Here is a 27,750-nt window from a genome sequence, read left to right as displayed (position 1 = left end):
CTAAAAAACTTCTACCAAAAAGACATCTTTGCCCCCTGAATTGTATTCCAATGTGCAGTTTGATTTAAACTTGTACCCAGAAAAAGGGGAAAATAAAAGCTAAAGAGACTCTGCCAGGTGGGTCCCCAAGTGTCAGCCAGCCTGGTCAGGGGTGTTCTAAAACCACAGATATCTGTTGGTATTGCCTCTAATTCTGAAAAAACAGTTTTCTAATTCTATTTCTTCTTTGGTTTCACTCTATGATAGTTTCTCATCAATCCATAAAGGCCCATAGCTGGTTCTGCCTGCATTTTTGGTTTGCAAATTATGTGCTTTCTGAGGCAAAACTTAGCAACACAAACATTTAAATTGCCTACACGTTTTACAACTTCATCTGCAGTATTTAATATAAAGGGCACCAAAGGAACATGGTTATTGATGAAAAGTGGATATACCCCCAAGGACTCCTGCTTACTGAAACTGCAAATGGAGCAGATGGAGAAATCAAAGGCATATGCTGAGAAAGGTGGGTAAAGAGTAAAATCCTCAGAGCAGTTACAATTTTCATTTCTAACAGCCAGAAATTAGCAAAGGGAAAAGGGGATTGTTTTTTCATTTGGAAAATTTGATTTCCAAGGTTAACTTGAATATAAGTAATACAGTTTTTGTTATTTAGGAAAAGAGTAATTTGTATGAGAGAGTCAAAAATAGTTTTAAAATATTGCTATATACTAGAATCTGTTTTGTTGTTTTATTTTGTTTTGAGGTTTTTTTTGTTAGTTTGCTTCTATTTATGACATACCTACAAGATTTATTTTTAAAATATAGCAAAATTTATTTGATGTTCTTCAAAATGCCTCTGTAAAGATCAGTGTTCAATGCAAGGACCATCCACCTTAATTACACAGTGTATGCTTTAGTCAGGAAAGTAAGAAGCTTCCTGCTTTGCAAGCAGATTGACAATTCACTAAACCAATTCGAATCTTCCTCACAGTGATACATCACCTTGTTTCTTCACTACTCATCTTAACTAATATTTTTTAAAAGCCCTTTTAAAACCTTAGCAAATGACTGAGAATATTACCAGTACAACCAAAGCAATTGTCAAGAAGTAGATCTATATTAAATAAGCTAATTTTTGACAGATACAGTTGAAACATATTTTTCAGGGTAATGCTTACAACCAGCAATACATTGGTTGGCCAGTTACTGGTTCTTGGATCACTTTTCCCCTTTTAACTGCTTTGGTCCCTATAGTAGGAAGGTTGCCAGGTACACAATTATACACCGGAGACTGACCTATTCTTCCTTCAGAGTCAATTCTTCGTATGTGTTTGTAACTAATGGCTAAATAATCCACAAAGGAGCATTACTAACTTATTTTCCTAATGAATAAAATAACAATAGTTTTTCTTATATTTCTGATTTTGCCCTGGGACTGTGCCAATTAATTTATATTATAGTACTTAATTTGATAGTAAAAACAACAGTAAGTGGGCTACTATAACATTTTAGTCAAAATTCAAGCTAATCAGATTAATACAAACTTTCCTGCTTAGTGTATAGTTTTGTAATTGTGTCCCAACATTTTACAAATGAAATTGAATCCCTTAGAAACTGTTCATAGGTGCCTTTTCTAGATTTTTATTACCCATTACTTAAGCTTAGTCAAGTGATTGGAAACTTACAAAGTATTAAGTAATGATTTAGTGATAACTAAGACTTGAAACCTTTTAGAAATAAGTTAATGCTGATTAGTTGACAAAAATAATACTTCTTGAGTTAAAGCAAAACATGTGAAAATTAATTCACCTAATTATGAGTCTTTATGAGACTTGATAGCCCGGAAAAAATGAATTCACTGTGTAAAGAGATAGAAAATAGATTACTTTAATAATACAACTTTAAATATTCTGACTAAATAACCAACTGGAATAAAACAATTGTGTATCTAAGCATATGAAGCAATGGACATTACATTCAGCCATATAATACATTGCGATAGGAGTAAGAACAGATACTTTTTTAGCCCCACTTATGACTCTCAGAAGAATCTGCCTGATTTTGTTCATGATATCTAAGGGACTTCATGATTCCTTAGAGAAACAGAGTATTTTAAAAATTAGAGATACTTTTTTAAAGATGATTGTAAGCAGTTGTAAGATTTTTTAGAGTTGTTGTAAGCAATGCATTCAGGATAGGTTGATTTTGAAATTGGGAGTAACAACATATACATTTGCCTTAACAAGAAGCACTCTATAAATAGCATTAGCATATTCTCATTAGACCCATGCAGTCAACACTTCTACTTCTCCACCCCTGAATAGTCTGTGCAACTCAAGATGAAATTTAATGCCTTACACATAAAGAGTAACCTGTTTAAGTATATGTGAGTTGTGTTTTTCACAGATAGCATTAAGATTCCCTAACTCATTACTTTTTTTATTTTATTGTTTTGTGGGCAAAACCTTAAGGACTCTTGGAAAAGATAAAGCTCTGCCTTTCAAAGAAACCACTGCCATCTCGCACTGACCGAAAGAAGTTTGACCATGATTTTGCTATCTCCACTTCCTTCCATGGGGTACAGAATATTGTTCGGAACCAGAGCAAAATTCGCAAGATGATCTGGATGGTGGTGGTCTTGGGCTCAGTCTCACTGGTGATGTGGCAAACCTACGGTCACTTGGTCAACTACTTCTCATGGCCAACCACAACCTCTGTAGAGGTTCAGTATGTGGAAAAGATTGAGTTCCCGGCTGTGACGTTTTGTAATTTGAACAGGTAAAAATTACTCTTTTAATAATAACATTTCTATAACTTTGGTAGTATGACCTTTCTTGGATGATTGAAATCGAGTTTTATTATGCAATATTTAACATACGTCAAACCATTTCAGCTCTTAAGTTGTCCTTAAACACATAAATTTGGGAAACAAAAAGGTTATTGATTTCTTCTTTCACTTATTTTTCTTCTTCCTTCCTTCCTTCCTTCTTTCCTTCCTTCCTTCCTTCCTTCCTTCCTTCCTTCCTTCCTTCCTTCCTTCCTTCCACAATTACACGCTAGTCAGTGCACCAAACCCTGTGATTTAAATAGATGTAAAAGTCTTGATCCTTGCACTTAACAAGCTTGTTAAATAGTGAAAAAGAGAGAAACATAAACAATCACAGTGCAATATGTATGGTAATTGTACAATGCAATACAAATATGTGCAAAGACTCTGAAAGCACAGAGAATAGGTGACATGGAAGTCAGAGGATTAAAGGATCACCAAGAAATTTCTAGGTGGAGTTGAGGAAGAACTTGAAAAGAAAGCTATTGTGCAAAAGTGTGGACATATGAAATATTCTAATGTGTATATGATATTTAATGAAATAAAGGCAGGGCCATGTTCATGGATGTGTGACCTGTGCAGTCACACAGGACCCTGAGCTCAGAAGAGCCTCACACTTGGTTTAATGATATGCTGTGACTATCTTGAGTCCTTGACTACAACTTCCTTCAGAAAACTACAATGCGCTGACTGTGCACCAAGTCTGCTGTGGAATGGGTAGCTTTCCCCCAGTAGGCCTTCCAGGCAAAGTCCTGTAATTGGCTATCGTCAAGCCTGAAAGGTCACACATAGGATTTTCACCTGGTGGGGGGTGGGGGAGGTTGATAAGGAGGTTCCTTAAGATCCACTGCTTATCAACTATTTGATGATGGACAAATCATTTAACCTTCTTAGCTTCTATTTTTGTATGTACAAAATGGTATATTATCTACTTCACACGTTAGCTGTTACATTAAATGAGGTAATATACGAGGTGTGATCAAATAATACAGTGAATATTTAAATGTAAAACAATTGTTATAATAAAAGACACATTGCTATTATCACCCTCAAAATAATCCCCCTCCCTTCAAACACACTTATGCCGTCATTCTTGCCACTTTCTGAAGCAGCTCTGGAAGTCCTCTTTCGTGAGTGTCTTTAGTTGCAGTGCGGTGGCTGCCTCGATATTCTGGATCATTTTGACTTTGGGGAAGAGTCAAAAGTCGCACAGTTCCAGATCCGGTGAATAAGGTGGATGAGGACACTCCATAATGCGTTTATTTGACAGAAATTTCCGTACCAGAAGTTGTGTGTCACATGGAACATTGTCATGATGGAGGATGAAGTAAAGACACTCACAAAAGAGGATTTCCAGAACTGCTTCAGAAAGTGGCAAGAACGATGGGATAAGTGTGTTCACAGTGATGAGGGAGTATGTTGAGGGGGGTTAATGGCAATGTGTCTTTTGCTATAATATATTTTTATTGAAACATTCACTGTATTTTTTGATCATACATTTTGTCTCACTCCTGAGGCATTCTTTGGACAGGTGCTCAATATATAGTGGATATTATAGCATGTCTTATAAGAATTCAAGAAATGTATCAAGTTCCCAAAAAGTAAAAACAAATCAACACCCCCCAAAAGATTTTCCAATACTATTGCCTTATACTATTTTAAGTTGTATTTGTTCTAACAAAAGCAAAGATTGGTTGCAGGTACCATTTATTAAAAGAAAGTGTATCTATCATTTCCAAAATAATAGTGTGAGGAGCTCCACAAACTTTCTCCCCAGAGAAAAACTGTAACTGGTAAAATTTGTTTTAACTAAAGCATTCATTTAGGAGTTAACCCTACTAAAAAAAAAAAAAAAGAAAAAGAAAAAGAAAGGTCAGACGGTTAAGTTCGCAAACTTAATTGTCTAACAAGTGTGAAACTCAAAAGCAATAAAACTAATAATTCAATTTTAAAATGTTATAAGGATTTGAATAGACATTTCTCCAAAGAAGACATGCAAATGGCCAACAGATACATGAAGAGGTACTCAGTATCACTAGTCATCAGGGAAATGCAAATCATAACCACAATTAGAAATCACCTTGCATTTATTAGGGTGGCTATTATAAAAAAAGAAAAAAAAAGACATGTATTGGTGAGGATGTGGAATCTTTGTGTGTGTTGGTGGGAATGCAAAACTGTGCCTCTTCTATGCAAAACAGTATGAACCTTCCTCCAAAAATTAAGGAAAGAACTATCATATCATCCATCAATATCACTTCTAAGTATTTATTCAAAAGGATAAAGGATTACTTGAATCGGGATCTCAGAGATATATTAGCACTGCTATGTTCATTGCAGCACAATTTACAATAGCCAAGATGTAAAAACAACCTAAATGTCCATTGGCAAACAAATGGATAAAGAAAATGTAGTATATAAACACAGTGGAAAATGTAGTATATAAATACAGCCTTAAAAAGAAGGAAATTCTGCAATATGCATCAATATGGATAAACCTCGAGGACATCATATTCAGTGAAATAAGCCAATCCTACAAATACTGTAGGATTCCACTTGTATGTATCTAAAATAGTCAAACTCATAAAAATCAAGAGAGGAATGGTGGTTGGCAGGACTGGAGGGAGGGAAAAATGAAAATGATGAGTTACTAATCAATAGGGATAAAGTATCATTTAAGGAATAGATATAAGTTCTAGAGATCTGCTGTACAACAATATTCCTATAGCCAACAATACTGTATTGTGCACTTAAATTTAAGAGGGTGGGCCTCATGCTAATGTTCTTACCACATAAAATATTTTTTTTAAAAATGTTAGCAGGGAAAAAGGACAGAATCACTGTATCTACTACAATGATTAGAGTGTAACAAAATGTACCTAAATATATTAAAAAGTATTTGGAAATTGTCCGAAGGGAACACAGCAAATGAAGACATATTTATTCAAGAAAATCTACTGAATCTCAGAAGAACAGCAAGAGTCTGTAGAACTTGAGCCACAAACCACTCTCTCCCTCCCACTTTCTGTCCGACCTTTATACAAGCAAATTCCAGGGAGGTTTGGCCAAGAAGACAGGGCTCTTTCTCTTCCCAGTTTTCAGTCAAGGGCTACAGCATCCCTAGAAGATGCAGGCTAGGAAATGCGGGTTACCAAAGTTTCTCATCCAAACCAACTCCATGTTGCAGAGGTTAAATTCCAGATGAGTACAGTCAAGAGAGTGGGGCTTTCTTCCTCCATGTAACTCCCACTTACAGGGTAAGAGCTTTGTCCGAGGCATTTTAGGTTGAGATGCTCAATCACCTTCACCCTCACCTGCTCATAGGGTGGAGGTTCCACATTGAGAGAAGCAAAGTCAGAATACTAGAAACCACTGCTTGCCCAGAACCCTGCTTGTAAAGATTCTTGCCTCTGACCAGTGGGAGAGGCAAGTCCTAAGAATAAAGAACTCTGAAGTTCTTCCTAAGGGAACTCTGCTTATAATAGTGTGGTGAAGTTCAAGTCTAAGGGAACTTTCAGAAACAATACAGATTTTGGTGGTAGGCAATTAAGAGGAGGGTATTAGCTCCATGACAGCAACAATCTAAATGATAGGCCAGGGGTGGCCAGTTAGCTCAGTTGGTTAGAGTGTGGTGCTAATAACACCAAGGTTGCCTGTTCGATCTCCACGTGGGCCTCTGAGCTGTGCCCTCCTTAAAAAAAAAAAAAAAAAAAAAAAAAAAAAAAAAATCAGAAGGAGGAGAAGAAGAAGAAGAAGAAAGACTAATAGGAATAAAGCTTTAAATAAATAAATAAATGGCTAGCTACTTTTGCAGTGAGAATCTAGGAAAGAGACACAAGAAGACTTCTTCTGGGGTCAGAAGAACTATCTGAGACTGACCTCAAAATGAATTTGTTAAGGGGCCAAATTTAATTGGATCAGACTCCAGAGCAATTTGTGCCCCATTATTAAAAAAAAAAAAAAATAGAGCTTAAAAGAATGAAATACAAGCCACAGAATGGGAGAAATGTTTATAAAAGCCATACTGGTAAAGGAGTATTATCCAAAATATACAAATAACTATTAAAACTTAAAAATAAGAAAATAAACAAGGTGGCTAAAAAATGGGCCAAAGACCTTAACAGACACTTCACCAAAGAAAATATACAGATGGCAAGTAACTATATGAAAAGTTGCTCCACATCATACATTATCAGGGGAATGCAAATTAATGCACAATGAGACACCAATACACACCTATTAGGATGGCCAAATATGTACAATTACCAAAATGGAAAATTCACTAGATCCATTAAAGGGGCTCAACAATAGATTTAAACTGGCTAGGGGGAAAAGAAAAACAGTAAACTTGGAGATAAATTGATAGAGTATGTGATCTAAAGAACAGAGGGGAAAACTAATGAAGACAAATGAACAGGACCTCAGAAAAATGTGGGACAATATTGCATATAACAACATATGCAAAATTGGAGTACAGAAGAAGTGAGCAAATGGAGTAGAAAAATATATTTTTAAAATATTGAGCTCCAAACTCCCCAAATTTTCAGAAAAGCATGAAACTACACATTCAAAAAGTTCAATGCAATTTCAGTAGCACAAATGCAAAGAGATTAAGAGCCAGGCAAGTCATGGTGGAAACATTGAAAGCCAAAGGAAAAACAGATTCAATGTTCTAGAAGCTAATTGTAGAATAGGGAAATTTTTGACAAAAACTAAGGCATCAACAAAATTGTAGTGATAAGAGACATCCTCAACTAATTTTACAGATAGATTCTTTGGCTATCAGTTCATGAGTATCTTATACAGAATTGTTCAGCAAATTATTGGCAAGTCAAGGAAAGAACTCAAGTTGTCTCCTATCTGATTCTCAAAGTCAATGGTCTTCAAACTTTTTAGTTCACGTGCCATATAAAATAACTTTGAAAAACTGTATTCCATTTGCATATTGTAAATTGACATCTAAAGTTGTTACTATAACTTTAAGGTCATGCCTTATTTTCAGGAGATCGAAAATACTGTAAATTACATGACAAATAGGATAAGGATTGACTGCAATAAGGATAAACATTTGATATGATTTCAAAAAAGTTAACTACTTGATTGAATAAAGTACATTGATATAAATTATGTAACCTTTTTTATCTCTAGACTTCACTTAAAAATCCCAATAATCTGGAAGATTCACAAAATAACATTTAAAATAACAAATTTCATTGTTCTACTTCAGCTTTTCTAAATTTAGAGGGTCCCAGTAAGGGCCAAAATACCCAGTTTCTAATACCAAGCTTCACCCTAATGAGAAATATATGCATGACAGGGTAAGACAAAATTTATGGAGACTTGCTTAATTCCTAGAATTAATCAAGGTTCCCCTGAAGCAAGCTACAATTTAATTATGCCTCTGTTAGGAACTCTGAGGTTGTAACATACCAGTATGCATTATATGCTGAGATTTGTGATGGGTGACAGGTAAAAACTCTTTGATAAATGAGAGAAGAATTATTGTGAATGCAAGCTCTTTTTTAACAGTAGAGAATATGGAAATGTATTCCCTTAAAATTCTTCGTTCATGAGTACCATCAGGCACATGAATGTCCCAGTCTGAAGACCATTGTTCTAAAACTGCATTGCCTTCAATTCACAAGAGAGAAAGTAAGGCTTCATTAACTAACATTGCAATTTACTTAAAGTTACCCACTAGGGACTGGAACAGAGGTCTGCTGACAGATCCCTATTCTTACATTCCTTGTGCTAATCTTCCTTGAAAGTAGGAATGAATCCCTGAGATGAGGAAACTGTGCCAAGGGACTTCAGATTACTGGGAAGGGTTTACCTTTTGCAGTGGTACCAGGAGCCTATCCAGTGTACATGACAGCTCAGAGTGGATGATTTTTTGTCTTTTATTCTATATGACAAAAATATTTTGAGTAACGATCTTGAAATTAAACAAATGATAATAATGACCTATATGTATTGATTCCAATAAAAAATGTTAAAAAATGAAATACAATACAAAAACAGAAAAAAGGAAAAGAATTAGTACTTTTTAACATTAATATATATTTGAAATAAAAATACTTTTTAAAATTTTTTGCAGTGATGAATAATAGCATTGTGGTTGCCATTTTTCCGGCCTTTTTTTTTCTGTGAATTTGTCAATGGCTTCATCAAAATTAATCTTCTTTATGTATTTATGTTCAGTAGACAGCACAGCCATATTTGTCAATCTAGCTTTACTCACAGTTCATTGAAGAATACATATTAATTTTAATTTTGAAGTTTCTTTCCCATGAAGCAATAGCTATACAAAGGAAGACAAACTCAGAAGAATACACGTGGCAGAAATTCATAAAAATCAAATTTCACAATAAGTCACAGGACTTGCAATACTTCTCATGACTGTTTGGGGGTGGGAATCAATTTTAGTGGCTTTCAAATGTCTCTGTGTCAAAAATTTCCACTAAAATAAGTTCACCATAAAATTCATCATAAATTTCCTTTATATTTGGTAAAAACAACTCCTGACATTTTGTTTTCTACTAATATAGAGAAAATAACTGGATGTGATACTGCTATTTGATCCGCGGTTTTAAAACAAGTAGCTGTTTCTTCATCTTTACAATAATCCTCGTGCTTCTTTGTTTATTCCAAATCTACTGTTTAAATGCAAAAAAAAAGTAAAAGGATTTTAAATAAAAGATAAAATCATGACTCTCATACAAATATAAAATAAACATGTATCAAGATTTTATTAATTAATGAGAGAATTAAAGATATTAAAATTAGCCTATAGGAGAATGCAGAAAGCTAATGTTCTTCCACATTTTTCCTTTCCATAAAATTATTTCTAAAATACAAATTTCTTGTTACTACATGGTACAGTTAGATTTGTTTGAATGAGATTCAATGAAGTTCTGAGTCAGCCATCAACTTGGACAGCAGATAAAACTTACTAATTTGGGTCATATAATTTGGGGAAGTGTAGTTAGAAGCATTAATATACATAAGAAAGACAGATTTAGTAACTGGTTATGGGTAATTAAATCATTCAAACAAATCAGTGTATTTTTATTATTATTTTCTTTTACTAGCATCTTAACAAGATGTTAAGTAAAAGAGTAAGACAAACTATAACTAAGCAAGATTTCTAAAAATATATACTTGGAAAGGTTTTGAAGATTAAAATGAAGTTGAAAATAAACTCAGAGCAAAACTTTTTGGTTTTATGCTGAACAATATGTCTCACAAAATTTTTCACTTCCATTGTTCTAAATATTGTTAGATTTTATTCACTAAGTTTAATTCACCTACTTAAATTACACTCATGGTCTCAATTATTAATAGTATAATGAAAACCATCTTTAAAAATATTTTAAAATGCACTCCCCTTTAACCTTCTTATCTATTGTATCTGTAACTCCTCCACATATGGTAATTCCTTCATTTCTCGGCATAATTAGTTTCAGAAGAATCCAGTGAACATTGTGTGAGGCAGTATTGACTCAGCCTGTGTGGGATTCCAAAGTCACAGGGCTTTGGAGCACATCTTATCAGTCATTCAGAGTTAGAAAGCTGAATTAGGTTAAAGGTCCATTGCTCAATTTAGGGCTGATCTTCTCCCCCAAATCTATTACTAATGTAGGCTGTTAACTCCTCAAAAGATCAGTAGAATCCTTTTCAAAGAAAAACAGGATTGTTAGATATACTGTAGTTAAGTAAAATACCACCATAATGGAAGCTTAAGAGTATCTCTAAAGAAAGGAGGGTATTTATAAGGTTCTAGAACTCAGGCTGGCAATTTTAAGACAGGCCATGCAAGGCTAGTTATTATTTGTCTTGTTGATGATAGTCATTCTGACTGGGGTGAGGTGATATCTCATTGTGGTTTTTATTTGCATTTCTCTGATGATTAGTGATGTTGAGCATTTTTTCATATGTCTATTTGCCATTTGTATGTCCTCTTTGGAGAAATGTCTCTTCAGGTTCTCTGCTCATTTTTCAATTGGGTTGTTTTTTCTTTGTTGCTGAGTTGTATGAGTTCCTTGTATATTTTGGATATTAGCCCCTTATCGGAGGCACTGTTTGCAAACATCTTCTCCCATTCAGTTGGTTACCTCTTTATTTTGTCGATGGTTTCTTTTGCTGTGCAGAAACTTTTAAGTTTGATATAGTCCCATTCATTTATTTTAGTTTCTACTTCCCTTGCCTTTCGAGTCAAATTCATAAAATGCTCTTTGAACCCAAGGTCCATAAGTTTAGTACCTATGTTTCCTTCTATGCAGCTTTTTTTTTCGGGTCTTATGCTTAAGTCGTTGATCCATTTTGAATTAATTTTGGTACATGGTGACAGATAGCAGTCCAGTTTCATTCTTTTGCACATGGCTTTCCAATTCTGCCAGCACCATTTATTGAAGAGGCTGTCTTTTCTCTATTGTATGTTTTTTGCTTCTTTGTCAAAAATTATCTGTCCATATTTATGTGGTTTTATTTCTGGGTTCTCAATTCTATTCCATTGGTCTGTGTCTATTTTTCTGCCAATACCATGCTGTTTTTTTTTTTTTTTTTAATTAATTTTATTGGGGTGACAATTGTTAGTAAATTTACATAGATTTCAGGTGTACAATTCTGTATTACATCGTCTATAAATCCCATTGTGTGTTCACCACCCAGAGTCAGTTCTCCTTCCATCACCATATATTTGATCCCCTTTACCCTCATCACCCACCCCCCACCCCCTTACCCTCTGGTAACCACTAAATTATTGTCTGTGTCTATGAGTTTTTGTTTCTCATTTGTTTGTCTTGTTCTTTTTGGTTTATATACCACATATCAGTGAAATCATAGGGTTCTCTGCTTTTTCTGTCTGACTTGTTTCACTTAGCATTATTCTCTCGAGATCCATCCATGTTGTCACAAATGTTCCTATATCATCTTTCCTTAACGCCGAATAGTATTCCATTGTGTATATGTACCACAACTTCTTTATCCATTCATCTATCGAAGGACATTTTGGTTGTTTCCATGTCTTGGCCACCGTAAACACCATGTACCAAAATTAATTCAAAATGGATCAAAGACTTAAGCATAAGACCTGACACAATAAACTGCATTGAAGAAAACATAGGTACTAAACTTATGGACCTTGGGTTCAAAGAGCATTTTATGAATTTGACTCCAAAGGCAATGGAAGTAAAAACTAAAATAAACAAATGGGATTATATGAAACTGAAAAGCTTCTGCACAGCAAAAGAAACTATTGACAAAATAATGAGGCAACCAACTGAATGGGAGAAGATTTTCGCAAATACCATGCTGTTTTGATTATTGTTACCCTGTAGTACAAGCTAAAGTCAGGGAGTAGGGTTTATCCCAGGGGCACAAGGATGGTTCAACATCCACAAATTTATCAATGTGATACATCACATAAACAAAATAAAGGACAAAATCATATGGTTATATCAATTGATGCAGAAAGAGCATTTAATAAGATACAACGTCCATTTATGATTAAAACACTTAATAAAATAGGTATAGTAGGAAAATACCTTAACATAATAAAGGCCATATATGACAAGCCCTCAGCTAATCTCATAATTAATGGTGAAAAACTGAAGCCCTTTGTTTTATGTTCAGGAACATGACAGGACTGTCCCCTATCACCTCTGCTTTTCAACAGTGTTGGAAGTCCTTGCCAGAGCAATCAGGCAAGAGAAAGAAATAAAATGCATCCAAATTGGGAATGAAGTAGTTAAACTGTCATTCTTTGCAGATGACATGATGCTATATATAGGAAACCCTAAAGACTCCACCAAAAAGCTATTAGAAACAATCAACGAATACAGTCAAATTGCTGGCTACAAAATCAATGTACAAAAGTCCATTGCATTCCTATATACTAACAATGAAATCTCAGAAAAAGAAATTTAAAAACAAACAAACAATTCATTTTGTAATTGCAACAAAAAGAATAAAACACCTAGGAATAAACTTAACCAAGGAGGTGAACAACCTATATGCTGAAAACTATAAGACGTTTTTAAAAGAAATTGAAGAAGACACAAAGAAATGGAAAGACATTCCGTGCTCACGGATTGGAAGAATCAACATAGTTAAAGTGGCCGTACTACCCAAAGCAATATACAGATTTAAGCAATCCCATCAAAATCCCAATGGCATTTTTAAAGAAATAGAACAAAAAATCATCAGATATATTTGGAACCACAAAAGACCCTGAATAGCCAAAGCAATCCTAAGAAAAAAGAACAATGCGGGAGGTATAGCACTCCCTGACTTTAGTTTGTACTACAGAGAAAGTTTGTTCAGTGCTAAGATTTATAATACCAAATACTAATCACATTTTGAAAAAACTATAATGTATGCAAATAAGAAACCATACATAATGCAAGGCAGAAATCCTCCCCCAAAATAAGAGAATTACAAATTACTTACAATAGTTAAAGCAAATAGATTACTTCTGCTTTTATTGGCAGGAAAACATTTCATAATAATGAAACATTTATTTAATCAATATTTACCTAACACTCACTACATTTCAGGCAGTCTTCTCAAGGTTTTAGGAAATAACATTTAATTATCAAAATGACATTCGGAAAAGTAGTTATAGTAACATATACCAACTTTAGAAGTGAGTAAACTGAGTGACAGTGAGGTGAAATTTGCTATGTCATACCATTATGTGGCTGTAACAAAGCTGGTTTGATCACAGAAACAGAACCACTCTGAGTGACATAAAATATGGAATGTATTATAGGGATTAAGCCCCACTGAATAGCAGGGGCTGATTAAGCAGTCTTTGTATGACTACTGCCTCTGTTTCTGGTGCTGGGCCTGAAGTCAGCAGTCAGAAAGGAAGACAAATTTGAAGGGAAGGAAATGAATACAAGCTGGAAGTGTGAGTCTCTATTTTACTACCATCCATCTTGATGGTGACCAACAGAATAAGTTGGCACCTTCTCCAGGCTGCACTCTCACTTGACACTGGATTTGAAGAAGCTGAAAGTGGAGATTGGACAGGAGCTAGAGGAAATGTGGTCCTGGCTATTTTCCCATACTACAAGTTCAGGCAGGAGATCAATCACAGCGTGTGTGAGTGACCACAGCTTCTGGTCTACAATGAACTTCAGATTGTGAACAGATACATACAAGAAAACGGACGTTGGGAAATATAGTTCCAGCATACAGAGTAGCTATGCAGATGCTGTGCAAGGCCACAATAATGGCGGAACTGTGATTTGAACCCAGGAAATCTAGCTCCTATGTCTCCTGTATTCTTAACCACTGTACATTTCCACCCATCCCTTTATGTTGACTCTTAAGGATCCATCAGGATATGCCCAGATCAAGGTCTGGGAGGTATTCCAGGTAAGTGAAACTATGTGTACAAATACAAGGTAAATTGTAGGATATGACAAAGACCTCTTAGGAATCCAAATTTGTTTCAAAATGTTATGAATGAGGGAAAGTATAGGAGAGAAGCTGGAGAAGTTGATAGGGTCCCGATATTTGGTCTCTGTCCTCTAGATAATAAGTTTTCATTATTCTAAATATTACCTTTATTCCTACTAGGTTCCAAACAGATGCTGCAGCCAAATTTGGCGTTATTTTTTTCTTATGGCATGTTGTATCCAAAGTCCTCCATCTCCAGGAAATCAGTGTCAATTCCACTGTCTCTAAAGAGGTTATTGATTTTCTTGCAAGTCAACAAAATTTCAGCATTACAGAGTTTTTCAAGAAAAATGGTTTTTATCTCAACAATAGCACTTTGTTGAAATGTGACTTTTTTGGGAAGCCATGTGGCTCACAGGTAATGATTGATATTTCTTCAAATATCATCAATATAATAAGCTACTATATGGTACTGTTTTACATTGAAATAAAGTTCACTCCCATGAGAAATTAATATAAATTGTCTCAAAGATTATATTCCATTAGCTCAGCCTTATAATAGCAGGGGTTATGGAATACATATGAAACATATTTTCTTTTTCAAGTACTTAGATAAGAAAAGGTAGAGAACAGAAATCTTTGGTTACCTTTCTTGCAGAATAGTCCTTCCAAAAGAAAAACAAATGTAACAAGAGGATATTTTAATTTTTCCCATTCATCAGTAAACAACATGTTCCAAGATAGCATTTTTATTATCATTAAGCAACCAACATTCTGTTTTTATGCTTGTGATATTATATTAAAGGCTATTGAAAATGAGAAGTCCCCAGCATTTGACTATGAAAATTATATATATTTCTCTAATAACTCATAACATCCTGTTTTTGTTTATATAATTAATCTACATTTAAGATAAAATGTTTGACATATCTGGAATCTATTAGCAAAAGGATATGCAGGTAATTTAACCCTTATTTCCTGTTTTAGCAATTCTGTAGCATGTGCTATTAAGTAATTCTAAGTAAATTACACCAATTCATGTTTCTGGGATACAATTACTTATCCTGTTGGTATTCTTCCTTTGCACACAATAAACAGAAAAGAAATGCCTGAGAGATATCTAGCAGAGATGAAGCTCTGCTCTAAACTCTTAATTTGGAGAAGTTTTTCTATGTTTCTTTTTACTTACCAACATGTTTGAACTCTTCACTAAGGAATTTTTTATTAAACATGACTTTTTCAATGGCAAATTCTAGAAACCCAACTCTGGTAAGCTAAAGAGTAAAAGGAATGCATTGCTTTAGTTAACTGGAAACTCTAAGAGTGGGACTGGTTTCAGAAAATGCTCAGCCAAGGGATTTTGAGACTACCATTCTGTTTCTCTCTCCATCTCATGACTCCAGTTGGCTTCTCTCCGTATAAGTTCTCACACAGAGCCAAGATGGCTGCTGACAATTCTAGCCTCTTATCATAGGTTGGCACTCCAGTATCCATTCACTAATCCCATGGAAGACTCTGATTAGCTCTACTTGGGACACATATCATTCCTAAGCCAATTTCTGAGAAGAGGCAGTGAGGTATTATGATTGGTCCAGCTTGTGTCACATGTGTACCTCTGTAGTGGAGGTGGTTGAAGGATGACAGTGAAAGGAACAGAGCAATTTGATGGCTACCTCACCATGACCATGAAGGCCAGGGGAGAGGTGGCTCCTTGAAATAAAAGGATGCTCTCCACAGGCAAAAATATGGTTCCTAAATGTAAAACAAATAACTTTTAAAAATTTTAAACACAGGCTAAATTATATAATTGTATCAATTAAATAGTCACATACAAAATAACTAGTGTATATTATTTTAAATAAATGAAAACTCTCATTGAATATAAACATTAATCACCAGACTGTCTATTCTTTCTGATATTTCTGCTGTGATTTAAGGAAAAAAGTTATAGCAATTTAAACTTCAAAAGTAACCAAAATACTCAACTGATGGTGTTTTATTTGGTTCATTTTCATATTGGAGGATTTTGCACATGTCTTCACTGAATATGGAAATTGCTTTACTTTTAATCATGGTGAAAATATCGAAGCAAGGAAAAAAGTGAGTGTCTCTGGAAGAGGTTTAAGCTTGCTCTTCAATGTCCATCAGGTATTACATTTTCTGAAACCTAGCCAAAGTTTAAGACAAACAATAATGACCACAGGTTTCAAAAGATTTGATCAGAATATTTTGCCCTGTCAAATTGTTCCTACAAGTTGGATATTATTTTGTCTTTTGTTGTTTCAGCCAAGATTTCTATGGATGCAACTATTGACTTACATATTTAAAAGATAAAATTTAGAGGCATAACCTGTACATTTTTAGCTATACTACTGACTACCATTATTGTGACACCAGGAAATGGTCATGCCACAAAAGAAGGAAACCAAATATTTCTAAATCACTATATACAGAGGGTGCTAAAAAAAAATATACACATTTTAATAAAGGAAAAAACTGCATTAAAATTGTAATACTCAACATATACCAATAACAAAAGATGAATTCAAGTCGTGTGTATACATTTTTTGGCACCCCCCCCCCCGATATATGGTTAATTTAAGATAATGTTTTGCATTTTAGAAATATTTTTTACATTTACATGTAAATAATGCAATACATTTTAGAAAGAATCCATACATAGATATTTAACAAATATAGAATCTATGGCCTGCAAAAGTGATGAAAAAATAATTGCTATGTACAGAATATTGTATAAATGGACTTTGCCTAAGACTAGTTTCTGTAAATGTATAATTGATCTAAAAAGTTCTAATTATTTCGGTTTTAAATGTCCAGAAACCTAAGAAAACCAGGGACACCTGATATAGCTCTCATCTAAGGTTAATTTTCACCTCTGTCTTGCACAATCAATTTAGTATTATACATTTAGCAGTATTAGACTCCTTCATTGTGGTTTTATAAATGAATATTCTGAAATGCTGATGAATTAAGTATCCAAAATCACACAATTAATGGTAAAGATGAGAAATAAACCTAAGTCTCCCCAAAACCCATCAAACTACTCCACCTCCCAATCCAAGTGAATGAGGTCATTGGCTACTTTCAAAAAATATCTCTTCAAGTATATTTCTTAGTTGTCGCTTGTATCACATTCAAGGTACTTTTGCTTATGTTCAAACACAGCACTGTACAATGCGTGTGTCCATGATTGCATATCTATTTGATCTGTGTTTTTAAGTTATTCAAATATTAGCCATATGGTCACTTCAAGTATAATATCATGAATTTTACAAACTAGAATTTCCCAAATATTTTTAGAATGCAATTAAATCTATAAATTCAATGCAACATTCCATAAGTAAATGGCACTGAAATATTTCTCCATATTAGCTAGTTAAGGGTTTCTTACAGAGTCATAACAGACCCAGGACAAATGGAATATTAAACATGTTAGGCAGTTGACAATTTACAAGAAAAATCATCATATTCCCAAGTCCATTCCTTCTCCTTAAAGCCTGATATTACAACTAATAGCAAAGTCACCAGAAATTCAGTCTTAATTTTTTTCATTTGACATAAGATTTACCAAAGAACAGTAGTATTAAATAAACAGTATGTCTTCACTCTTTCAAGAAAATGGGTTTGAATTTTAAAGAAGGCCAGAGATTTTAATTACAAAGAGGAGAGCCAAATAATTTTCTAAAACAAATGAAGCAAAAAGAAGAGCCAAGGAAAAAGAAAGCAAATAAAAAGCAACTAGGTCAAGAGAGAGCCAAAGGAAATCAGATGATCAAAATGTATACCATCGCATTCATCTAAGGCCAAAAGTGATCCATGGAAAACTGCCAAAGCCTTGAAATATTCTAGCATAAAAAGTATGTCTTAAGTGTTTCATTTTCACCATTTGTCGTTAAAAAGAGATTAAAGACTGATATAAAGTATTTGATTTTAAGTCAGGCAAATGTATCATCTGGTGATAAAACTAACTCTCAAACTGGTATAGAATTGATATCAATTTTTAACTGGGGAGGGATGTATTTTTGTTTCAGGAGGAATTCACTGATGACCCTACCCTTGGTTTTGTTGATGCTGGGATCATCTTTGTTATCCATTCACCAAAGAAAGTGCCACAATTTGATGGTTTAGGTTTGTCGTCACCTGTGGGAATGCATGCACGGGTAACAATCCGCCAAGTGAAGGTAAATATGGGCAAAATGTATAGTGTGAGGGAATTAGGTGGGGTAATAGATGCATAAATAGTACTTTTCACCAGAAACCCTTTTCTTTCATGCCTTTAGAACATCATTGGAAATTCCAGTTTCATTTCAGATTCTTTCCCTTTACTAGCAGGCAAATATTTAGTAAAAACTGTGAACTCACATATACAATGTATGTAAAAGCTGGGAAACTGAGCAAATCCAAGGTAACTTAAATTTCATTAGAAATAGAAAGTCTCACTGAGTACGAGGGGACAACTAAGTTGCTCAGCTGTGTGTTTTCTCACTAGGACATTCTGGGAAGGATAAAAATAAAAAATGAGTGGGAAGAGCAGAAATCTTGGAGTTAGACGTGTCCGCCAGGTTTCCATTTGCCAGCTGCTTGCTCTGTAATTAATTAAATTTCTGACTTTCCATCTTCTGTCTGTACACTGGGGCTTGGGGGAGTAACATTTCCTTTTCAATTTTATTATGAAGTTTAAATTAAATCACATAAAGAAAGCAATCACCATATTGCCTGGTACATAATTGATGCTCTACAGAGGATTTTATGTGTGTGTGTGTGTGTGTGTGTGATTTTAGTTGTTCTTTTGTGGGTGAGCTGATTAATATGCTAACATATCATTTCTATAAATGATAATATTCTTTTCATATTAGTCATTTTTTAGAGCAATCAGTCTATCTGAATTTATTTATTCACTACAGGTATTGAGCATTTGGGATGTATGTTAAAGAATCTCTATTATTCTTAACTTCAGAAATTTTTCAGGCTAATAGCGTAGGCAAAATAGGTAAATGTAGTCAACTAAAAAAACAACAATCAAAGAGCTCTGAGAGAAAAGTAAAAATATGTATCAGCCTCTCTTCTTGGGGTGTAAAGAGGTGGATTGACTCAGATAAATCTCATGAACCAGGTGTTTGTTTTTTATCTTAAGACAGTTCATCAAGAATACCCTTGGGGAGAATGCAACCCTAACATCAAGCTGCAGAATTTTAGTACCTACAGTACTTCTGGTTGCTTGAAGGAATGCAAAGCACAGCACATAGAAAAGAGATGTGGATGTTTACCTTTTCTGCTTCCTGGTAAATAAAGAACAGCAGCTTTCCCCTTCTTTAATTATATTTCCCTAAGTTGAAAGATGAGAAGTCAACATATTTGTTTTTCCATTCTTATGAAATTGTATGCTAGAAAGTCACCCACTTGACAAATACAACCTCAACTGACAAGTTTTAACTCAGGAAATCATAGCAGAGATTTCTGAAAAAGAAAATTTTGTTAACAGAGCCAGTCACCAATTCTTATTTTCAAAATATAAAATTGAGTGCTTTCAAATATCTGAAACTGCTCATCACAGTTTTCTCTGTTTGAAAGAAAAATTAGATCATCTATATAAATCTTATGGACCCTGAATATTTCACTATGGGGAAACTCTTTTCTTTATGTCTAGAAAAGAAACTCCATGCTCCCTTTGCATTCACTTTGAAACATTCCCAGAGCTGTGGATATTTGAGACAAGCATTGAAAGAGGTGGTAGAGTAGGATGGGTAAGAGCAGGACTCTGAGTAAGGCTGCTCAAATCAACTCCACAATTTCTCATCCGTGCGACCTTGGAATTAACCTCTCTGTACCTCCAGTACAATAGAGAGAATTATAGTGTCCTTACTTATAGGTTTGTCATAAAGACAGAATGAGTATGTAAGTAGTTTAAACAGTACCTGGCACAGAATACATTCTATTTAAGCTTTCGATGTTTTTATATAGATCTCCTTTATTCTCCCTTCTCCAGCATATTTATAAAAATAGTGGAACATATTAAAGGCAAATCCAGGTTGGCTCTGTAGGTTTGTCACTATGGTTTCTCTCCTCTCCTCCCCTCCCCTCCCCTCTCCTTTCCTCTCCTCTCCTCTCCTCTCTTTTCTTCTCTCCTCCCTCCCTCTCTCTCTCTCTCTCTCTCTCTCTCTCTCTCTCTCTCTCTCTCTCTCTCTCTCACACACACACACACACACACACACACACACAAATCAATGGATAGCAGGAGAAGGATATAAAGTAAACAAAATGAGCCAAGACCCCCCCTAACTGATTGGGCAAGGCACATTCTGAACCTGAGTTTCTTCCTTGGTAAATGGTGATTCCCACATTACAGGATTAGATGAGGATTAGATTACAAATGAGATGACAAATGTGAAAAGCAATTTTAACTTTCAAAGCTACCAATATTTTAAAATTATTATTCCCACTTAAAAATTTTTAGAATGATATAGACAGATGGAAAGAAACATGGAAATAAACAAAACATTATTCTTCTTCCCAATGTATGTTTTCACTGGGTGAAGCATGTTTTTATACATTTTTTGCAAAAAGATAGATGGATGGATGGAAGGTATTTTTTGTAATTTTGTCATTTATTTTGTAAAATGTAAATTTTCTATATTTATACTTATTCTTTTTAAGGGAATGGGATAGAGTGTGACCTACAAAAGTTTTACAACTGTGTTTCTCCTACACTTGGTAAGTGGCTTAGTTTATTTCTGTATTTTCAGGATTTATATGAAAGCCATTCAGAGGAACACAACCCATTAAATCACATATTATGAATAGTCCATAAATGAAACAAAATAGAGACTATAAGAGGGAGTTTTTCAATGTTCTTAAAATTAAGGACAGTAGCTTACATAGACACAAAGCCCTCTGATTTCAATATACATTTGAATTAAAGATATGTAGTGACAAAGTAATAGCAAGAGTACTTATTTTTATTCCTAAATTTGTATGTTTTCTTAAATTTTATACTTTTTTATAATCAACGTAACTGGTGTTTTTTCTTGTTACATAAATAAAGCATGCTTGTTGTGACTAGTTTAAACATTACAGAATAGAAAAGAATCTTATGTAAATTAGAAGTTACACTACGCTGAGAATTATTGTCACTATTTAGGTGACCATCCTTATTTCATTATACACACATTAAATATCAATGCACATATAAAATTTTTATGTAAATTAAATCACAACAATGCATGCCATATTTATTGGGGACAACTTCTTATTAAATAGCAAATTTTTTTGCTTGCATCTCTCTTATCTTAACCCCCAACCAATGTTAACACTCTGGTATATTCTATCATAGTTTTCTCCATGTATATAGCTTCATATTTATGACTTTGAGTAATTGGCTGTTTTACTAAAATGGAATCGTATTATACAACCTTCTATGAAATTTGCTTTTCCAACCCATTATGGAAATATATCAAAGACAACAAGAATAGGTCTTTTTTTTACTGGTGGTAAAATATTTCATGGAATGGGTATGGGTAGAAGCCATCTTATATTTTATAATAGCTGAAATATTGAATATGAAAAAGTCATGTTACTGACCAATGGAATTGAAGTTACATTGCCAAATTTCTTGTAATTTCCTATCCTTGATGAGGGTTGGAGGGGAAGTTTGGGGAAACAAATCATGCATGCAGTTCTTCAGGGAATGTTGTGGGATAATGGGATCAGAAGAATGATCTGTGTGTGTGTCTGTTTGCATCTATTTGTATGAGTATAGAGTAAGAGTGGTGGTTATTACCAGTCGTCTTAAAGAACTAGAGACGCATGCAAAATCACCCTGAAGGAGAATCAAAGTTCTAGTCTGGAAATCAAGCCCAAAGTTGGTCATTAATCAAGGGGTTTGGGTAAACAAAGCATTCACAAGAAGAAAGTGTTTCAATAACACAACCACAGGAAAACCAACAACCAGAATGTCTACCAAGAGTGAGGAGCAGGGAGATTAAGCACAGGGAAGTGGTCAAAAAGGAAAACTGAAGACAAATTCCACTTCTCTCAGGGATTTTTCCCAGTACACTTTTGAATGGATAGCCGAGTTGTTCCACAGGGCCAAGAGAGGACAGAGGACAGAGAACCTCTGCAGCTCACTGAGAAGTCACTAAGTCCACAGAAATAAGAGACTCTAAATACCCAGGAGCATATTTCACTCCATTCTAAGTTGAAACAAGCTCAAGGGTAAGTTTAGTTTAAACCTGAGTCTTTGGCTTTCGGGATTACATTTGAATATTCTACTCAAAGAGACACAATGCTACACCAACAACTTTCCATATTTCTCCTGTCCAAATGTCTGAAATTTTATGGAAATAAGCCCTGAGACATTCTGGAAACAATTTCTTATTTCTAACAAATATCTGAATCCAATGGCTCAATTAATTCAAGGATAACAAATCCTATGTTTTATGTTTTGTCTCCTTTGCTATATTTATACTAAAAATAAATAAAATATAAACACCTTTCGTTTAAGAAAGTAATGATAGAACTTATTAACCACTTTTTTTTCAGCACTGAAAGTGAAATGATAATTTTTTTAAAAGCTCTGTCTTCCCCACTGTGAATATCCTTTTCTCTGAATATCCTGTCCTGATTTTCATTTCAGATCTCATTGAACTTAAGGAATTATGTACAATGGGAACACATAATTCTAGCTGCCCTGTTCCTTGTGAAGAAACAGAGTACCCTGCTACTATTTCTTATTCCACTTTTCCAAGTCAAAGAGCTTTGAAACATCTTTCCAGGAAGTTGAATCAAAGCCAAAACTATATCAGGTAATGTTTTTAGTCTTATAAATTATTTGTAATTAACATGAATATTTTCTTTACTCAAAACTTTCAAAGACTCAAAAAATAAAATTTTGATCAAAGGAGGCAATGGTTCTCATCACTGAATTAACAACGAAAGCCTAGAATTTTAGAAGTAGATAAGATCATCTCTTTTGTTACCTTAGTTTAATTGTATGAAAAGTAAAATGAGGCCTCCTTGAGTAATTTGCTGATGGTCTTACCTTTATTGGCCCAACTGGCAAAAATAATAATGCTTTAATATCAGTTAATAAGAGTATCAGTTAATGTTTTAAAATATTTAAATTCTTTCCCTGTATATAATATAGTTTGAGTCCCCTAATAACTATATAAGATAGATGGGCAGAGATCATTATTTTCATCTTATAGATGAAGAAGCTGTAACACTGTAACTAGTACAGTATAACTGCTGCAGCCTTCTTGTCCCTAAATTTCCTATCTCCAGTGATGATAATGCCTTTTACCCTCCTAGTACAGGGAGAGTACAGACATGGAAGATTTATTTTTGCTTTCAGGAGACAAATAAGAGTCAAAATATTCTCTTCCATTGATTGTTTTTTATGTCACTTTAATTCAAAATAATCAATATGCCAAAATGGCATATTTTGGAGTAGCTTATTCTGCTCCCCTTCATTATAAGACACTCTATAATTAATCTTATCACATAATTGACATGTAGGAACCTTACGTTGTGAATATTGGAGACCATTACCAGGAAAACTAAGGCAAATAACTGAACAAGTACAGCTAGACTCAGGGGTATCCAAAACCTAGACAGAGTCAGTGGTTATATGTGACACAGATAATTAAGAAACTGATTTGTGCACAGGTACCAGAAAATCGAACAGTAATAAATCAGAAAACATAAATGCAGTTTGTCAGGAGCGAAGCAATTTGAAACCTTAGCAGCAATAAGATATAAAACAAAACAACCCCTAACTTAATCATGAAGCCTGTACGTATTTCTTCTTGGACACAAACCAACCACAGATTTTAACCAATGCAAGGCCTCATGTGGCAGTTGATGAACCCTACTGAGGAGATGATAAGAAAATTAGCTTGACTGAAGCACGTGTGTGGTAATGAATATAAGAGTAAATTGTGGCTAAATTTAGGCCAATTTCATTAGTAAAACAAATGAACTTTGTAAATTGTTCTGTTTTAACAAAATTTCAAGTAAAAATTGCATAAAATTGTTTGCTGCATGCAAAAATAATTTATTCCCCTTAATATAGTGTTCATAGTCAAACTCCTGGAAGCATTTCTTTAGTATTTTGTAAATGCAAAACAAAAAGCAAAAAATGAATAAAAAACCCACAATATTCCTTTGATCTCCTCACCCTTATTAAAATCCAGATTTATTTTATAAAATTTCCTGACAGAAACAAATAATCTTGAACTTAAATCCTGAGCAATTTCACTATCATAATGAGGCATAGATTCGATTAGCCCCAAATTACTGGGTAAGTCACCTGCCTGAGAGAAGCCAATAAGTATCACAATATTTTTGTGGGTAATAAATTTATCTTCTCAAAAATGCAGATGGATTATGCTTGGAAATGGTTGTGAGTTTTGTGCTTAGAAAATTAAACACTATTATCAGTGTACGTGCAAATTAAGAGCACAATGGAGGACAAAATGATTGCAATATTATTAAAATTTTTAGACTTCCAAGACAACTCTATTATTTCCTCCACTTTGACAACTGTTTTATTATTTGTAAATATTACAATACTCTCTGATTATCTACTTAAACACGATACATTATCCTGTTACCCAGGGCTAAACCAATGGAAATTAACTAAACATATTAATGATATATTTTGAATTAAGTATATTTTGAAATATTGATTTATAAAACTGTAAACAACATGGTGAGTGATTTATAGCTATCTTCCTTAGATATATTAAAGAACACCACATAATTCTAGGAAGCATTACTAATAAAATCCATTCTTAATGACAATTATTATTGCAAACTGAAAATCACCAGATGGTTGGTTTCCACCTTAGCTTTTAAGACAGACAAGTTAATATTTATCCATTTATTCATTGTTTTTTCAATTTGTCCCCTTATTTGTCCATATAATAAGCACCTATTTTGTGTCAGGATTCCGAGGCATTCTAGGCATGAGAGATACCCTGTGTAAAGAAGACAAAAAACGTGCACTATTGCACTTATTTCCATTGGTGTGAAGTTCAAGATAAAAGCCTCGGGTGGAGACTGATAGTGTAAGGGCATCCAAGACTACATAAAGTGTTATCATATTAAAATAGTGCTTAGCCACTTTGGTCACATATAAAGAATTTTAGAAGACATTAAAAGACAGAGTCTCTAACCTAATATATTAATGATGGAAGTAAATAACTACCATTTGTTGTATACCCAATATATGCCAATTCTATAATATATTATTTAATTTCTCCTCATCCTAACTAAAATCCTGACTCTAAAATCTTGACTACAGATGAGAAAACCAAGACTCAGAAAAACCTTATGGTTTCTCCAGGATCACATAAGTAACAAAGGCCATACCAAGATTTGAACTGACAGATACACATTTAAATGTTTGTAAATACTCAAATCTACTCCATAGATATTTAGATTTAATGTCTTTTTACATTGTAATGCTCAGGAATGAGGCATAGAAAATTGCTGGGTCTGTAGAAAAATTATTTTCCCTGAGTACCAACATGAAAAGAGTGCCTTCCAAATGAAGGTATTATGATTAGTATCAAATACAATGATGGGTGTCTAATTCCACAGTAAATAACATCTGAACCAAAAATGAATATTACTTTTGTCAAATAGGAATTAACAGTAGTGCTGACAATCAAACTAGATTAACTCTGTTTTTATCCCCAGGGAGAATCTTGTAAACATTGAAATAAACTATAGTGACCTTAACTATAAGATAACGCAGCAACAAAAAGCAGTGAGTGTGTCTGAATTACTTGGTAAGTGTTACTTAGTTGCACCTCAATTTTTAAAAAGACTTTCTGACAGATTTTTTTCTTTTGCATTTAGCTTATCAGTGGAGGAAAAGAATCAATAGTGTTTGTCATTCACCTGCCACTTAAATCTGAAACTTTCCCACTTCCTGGATACACTTTCAGCAAACCTCACAGGGGGGTTCACAAAGAAAAGACTGGTGTTCATTATCTCATATTCACACACAGCATCTTACTTTCCCTTCAGATAGCCACCCTCAGCATGTAACTGTTATAGAGTATTCAGCAATCCTACATTGGGGTACAGTATCAAGCATCTCAGACCTCCACACAGAACGCTACTCAGAATGAATTGACAAGAAGATTTGGAACAAGCAAAATGTGGCATTTAAGCTGCCGCCACAGTCTGCGCACACTCCTGTATCATACAATCCTTAATAAACTTAGATCTCACTGCATTTTACAGGAAGTCGTACAGGAGACAGGAGAGAGTATCATAGGCAAAATGACAACAGTCAGACACTGGCTGCAGAGCCCTGGAATAGAGAGGAAACATACAAATTCCTCAAGCTCCTGGGGAAGCCTCTACTTACTTCATCACACTTTACAAAAACCGCATAATCCTAAAAATGGCTCCGGGCAATGAGGAAAAGATGAATGATATAATCTGTTTAGAAAGGCAGTGCAATAGTAGTCAAATTCATAGAGACAAAAAGTAGGATGGTGGTTGCCAGGGGCTGAGGGAGGGGGAAATGAGTTATTTTTTTAAAAGGTTCAGAGTTTCAGATGGGCAGATGAAAAAGTCATAAAGATGGATGGTGATGGTGGTTGCACAACAATGTGAATGTACTGAATGCCACAAGATTGTACACTTAAAAATTGGTTAAAATGCTAAATTTTATGTTATGTATATTTTACCACAGTAAAAGGTACAAACAACAAATACAAATATAGGTTTAGAAAATTTCTTAAGAAGATGACAGTGCTGTGTTAATATATTTTAGTGTAGTGAAATATCACAAACGCTTAAAAAGAAATCGTTTGAACACGTAAAGTAACATTTTGCTTAGAGATTTATGTTGATGGAAAACATCATCGCCCAATAATGCACCTGAATATCCCATTTCTACTCTTCATTCAACACATGGAAATGAATTTGTAATTGTCTAGGATGTTTTCTGAATTTGTCTAGATTTAATATCCTCCAAAGTTTTTGAGGTATATTCTGGATAAAGGTTTATATATGCTTTTTCTCTCTACTTTTGAAATGATTTATATAAATATTATAAATATTATTTTAAGATCCTATTGTTATTTATACCAAACTTAAAATCATACAATGAAGTCACCTTCATAAAACATCAATTATTATTAACTTATTAGCTTCAAATAATTTAAACTCTAGTAATGTTTCATTTGCTTTTTATGAAAAAACATGATTTGCTCAATTTCTTTGTTGGTTTTATTTCAGCAGATGTTGGTGGTCAACTGGGCCTATTTTGTGGGGCCAGTATAATTACCATTATAGAAATTATTGAATATGTATTCACCAATTTCTACTGGATGTGCATTTTTTTCTTGCTGAAGATACCTGAAATGGCCCCAGGGGCTCCTCCACCTCAGAATCATTTGGGGAACAAAAATAACGTAGTGGAATGCTAATGTTAACTTAGGACAAAAACTTTTGCTTTTCTCTTCACAATACTTTCAGATTTATTAATAACTAAC

At 34.1% G+C, this 27,750-nt stretch overlaps 1 protein-coding gene across 1 annotated transcript; it reads left to right on the top strand.

Annotated features, from left to right (window-relative positions):
* Positions 1-417: 417 nt before the first annotated feature.
* ASIC5 (acid sensing ion channel subunit family member 5) lies at positions 418-27,684 on the top strand (the record flags this gene model as incomplete). The annotated part of the gene is made up of 10 exons (XM_081076422.1): positions 418-505; positions 2,454-2,760; positions 14,396-14,633; positions 16,238-16,363; positions 18,268-18,417; positions 19,371-19,518; positions 20,891-20,947; positions 22,869-23,037; positions 25,937-26,028; positions 27,494-27,684. 10 exons carry the CDS (start codon positions 418-420, stop codon positions 27,682-27,684), a joined length of 1,566 nt encoding a protein of 521 aa, XP_080932548.1.
* Positions 27,685-27,750: the final 66 nt, after the last annotated feature.

The sequence above is a fragment of the Rhinolophus hipposideros genome (assembly GCF_964194185.1).
Source record: "Rhinolophus hipposideros genome assembly, chromosome: 16".
Classification (NCBI taxonomy): Eukaryota; Metazoa; Chordata; class Mammalia; order Chiroptera; family Rhinolophidae; genus Rhinolophus; species Rhinolophus hipposideros.
Note: the sequence above shows the minus strand (reverse complement) of the source record. Positions and strands in the feature narration are given on the sequence as shown.